We start from the raw sequence: 1,514 nt of genomic DNA on the forward strand, positions 1-1,514 counted from the left end.
TTAATAATTAGCATAGGGTGCAGAAGTTACTATAATCTGATGCATTTTCTTGTTGCATTACAAGATTGGTCGAGTATTTATCATAGGATGATAGAGGAAATGTGATATAGAATTCAGAATGAATGTATTTTCGGAACTGAACAATAGATTAGCAAATCTAAACCTCCTTGGACATCTTCTGGAGCTCATAGACTAGTGCTTTGGCTGTTTTCTCGATACCACGGGCAATCTGTACTGGATTAGCACCAGCACCTACAATCTGGAGAAAGTAAGCAAATCTAACATTATTTACTGAATCGAATATATAAAATAATTATGCTATAAAAGACAAGACACAAGACGTTTGTATTGGTGTACCTTAACACCCTCGGTGATCATCCCTTGAGCAAGGATGACCGATGTGGTTGTGCCATCACCAGCCAAGTCATTTGTCTTAGCAGCAGCTTGCCTAACCAATTTAGCTCCAATATTTTCTACAGGGTCTTCGAGCTCAACCTGGTCGATAGCCAACAACAACAAAAGTTCATAGCACGGATTCAACTTATATTGGGATTGCATGGTATGAGTAAACCGTAATGACACGTACCTCTTTCGCTACCGTAACACCATCATTAACAATTCTAGGTGGCCCGTACTTATTCTCAAGGACAACATTCCGTCCTTTTGGACCAAGAGTAACTCCAACCAGGTTTGCCAGCTTATTCACTCCATTCTGATAAGGAAATATGCAATCAGAAATTTGCATCTAAAACCAAAAAGACAGAACGACATAGACGATATATAGTATTATTATTTAACTGAGGGTGATTAGATTGTACAACTCACCTGCAGCTTCCTCATAGCCAACCCATCCTTGTTGAAATACAGTTCCTTTGCGGCATTTACTCTGAAATTGCACCTTCTCCTAGGCCTGATTTCCTGGGCAAGTGAAACAAATGTGGGCGAAACCAGGGAAAGCGTCCTCTTGGAGGAGAATCCGGTAGGAGCGGCGGCATTGAGTCCGCATGTGGAGATGCCACAAAATGGTGAAGCCATAATCTCTATCACTGTCATAATAGTTTAAAAAATTTATGTCAGAATGGTGAACATCACAATAGCAGGGAGAGGGAACGAGGGAGTGGTCGGATTGATCTATACCTGGTTACTCCAATCTCGTCTTGTGCTCCACCTTCCTTGTGGGTTTAGTGGAGGTTTCTTTGGTTTGTGGTTTAACTCATCATCCTTCTCCTCTCTTAAATAGGCAACGGAGCAAAGGAGGCAAAGATTGAGAGAGAAATAGGTAAAGGCTGAATGCCGCTGGGCCCTCTGGAGCATGTGGAGTCTTCATTAGGAGTGCACATACAATGGGATGATATATTGGTCTTCTTTCGTTTTAGTGATGATGCCACGTATAGGATGGATGGATGGATGGAGGGAGGGAGGGAACGAGGGAACTAAGAGATGATCTCTTAAAACAAATTTTCCGTTCCTTATCCTAGATGTCATCTCTTAGTCATATACTAACGTAAAACATG

The 1,514-nt window shown here is 41.5% G+C and overlaps 1 protein-coding gene across 1 annotated transcript; it reads right to left on the reverse strand.

Annotated features, from left to right (window-relative positions):
• Window positions 1-163: 163 nt before the first annotated feature.
• On the reverse strand, window positions 164-1,272 carry LOC119344797 (chaperonin 60 subunit beta 1, chloroplastic-like; the record flags this gene model as incomplete). Its single annotated transcript, XM_037615139.1, has 5 exons — window positions 1,138-1,272; window positions 826-1,046; window positions 587-712; window positions 358-495; window positions 164-259 (listed from the first exon to the last, which is right to left on the reverse strand). Coding segments are annotated over exons 2-5 (570 nt in total), but the record flags the coding sequence as incomplete, so codon positions are not given.
• Between the last annotated feature and the right edge of the window lie 242 nt (window positions 1,273-1,514).

This window comes from Triticum dicoccoides, unplaced genomic scaffold (genome assembly GCF_002162155.2).
Source record: "Triticum dicoccoides isolate Atlit2015 ecotype Zavitan unplaced genomic scaffold, WEW_v2.0 scaffold186591, whole genome shotgun sequence".
NCBI classification, from domain to species: Eukaryota; Viridiplantae; Streptophyta; class Magnoliopsida; order Poales; family Poaceae; genus Triticum; species Triticum dicoccoides.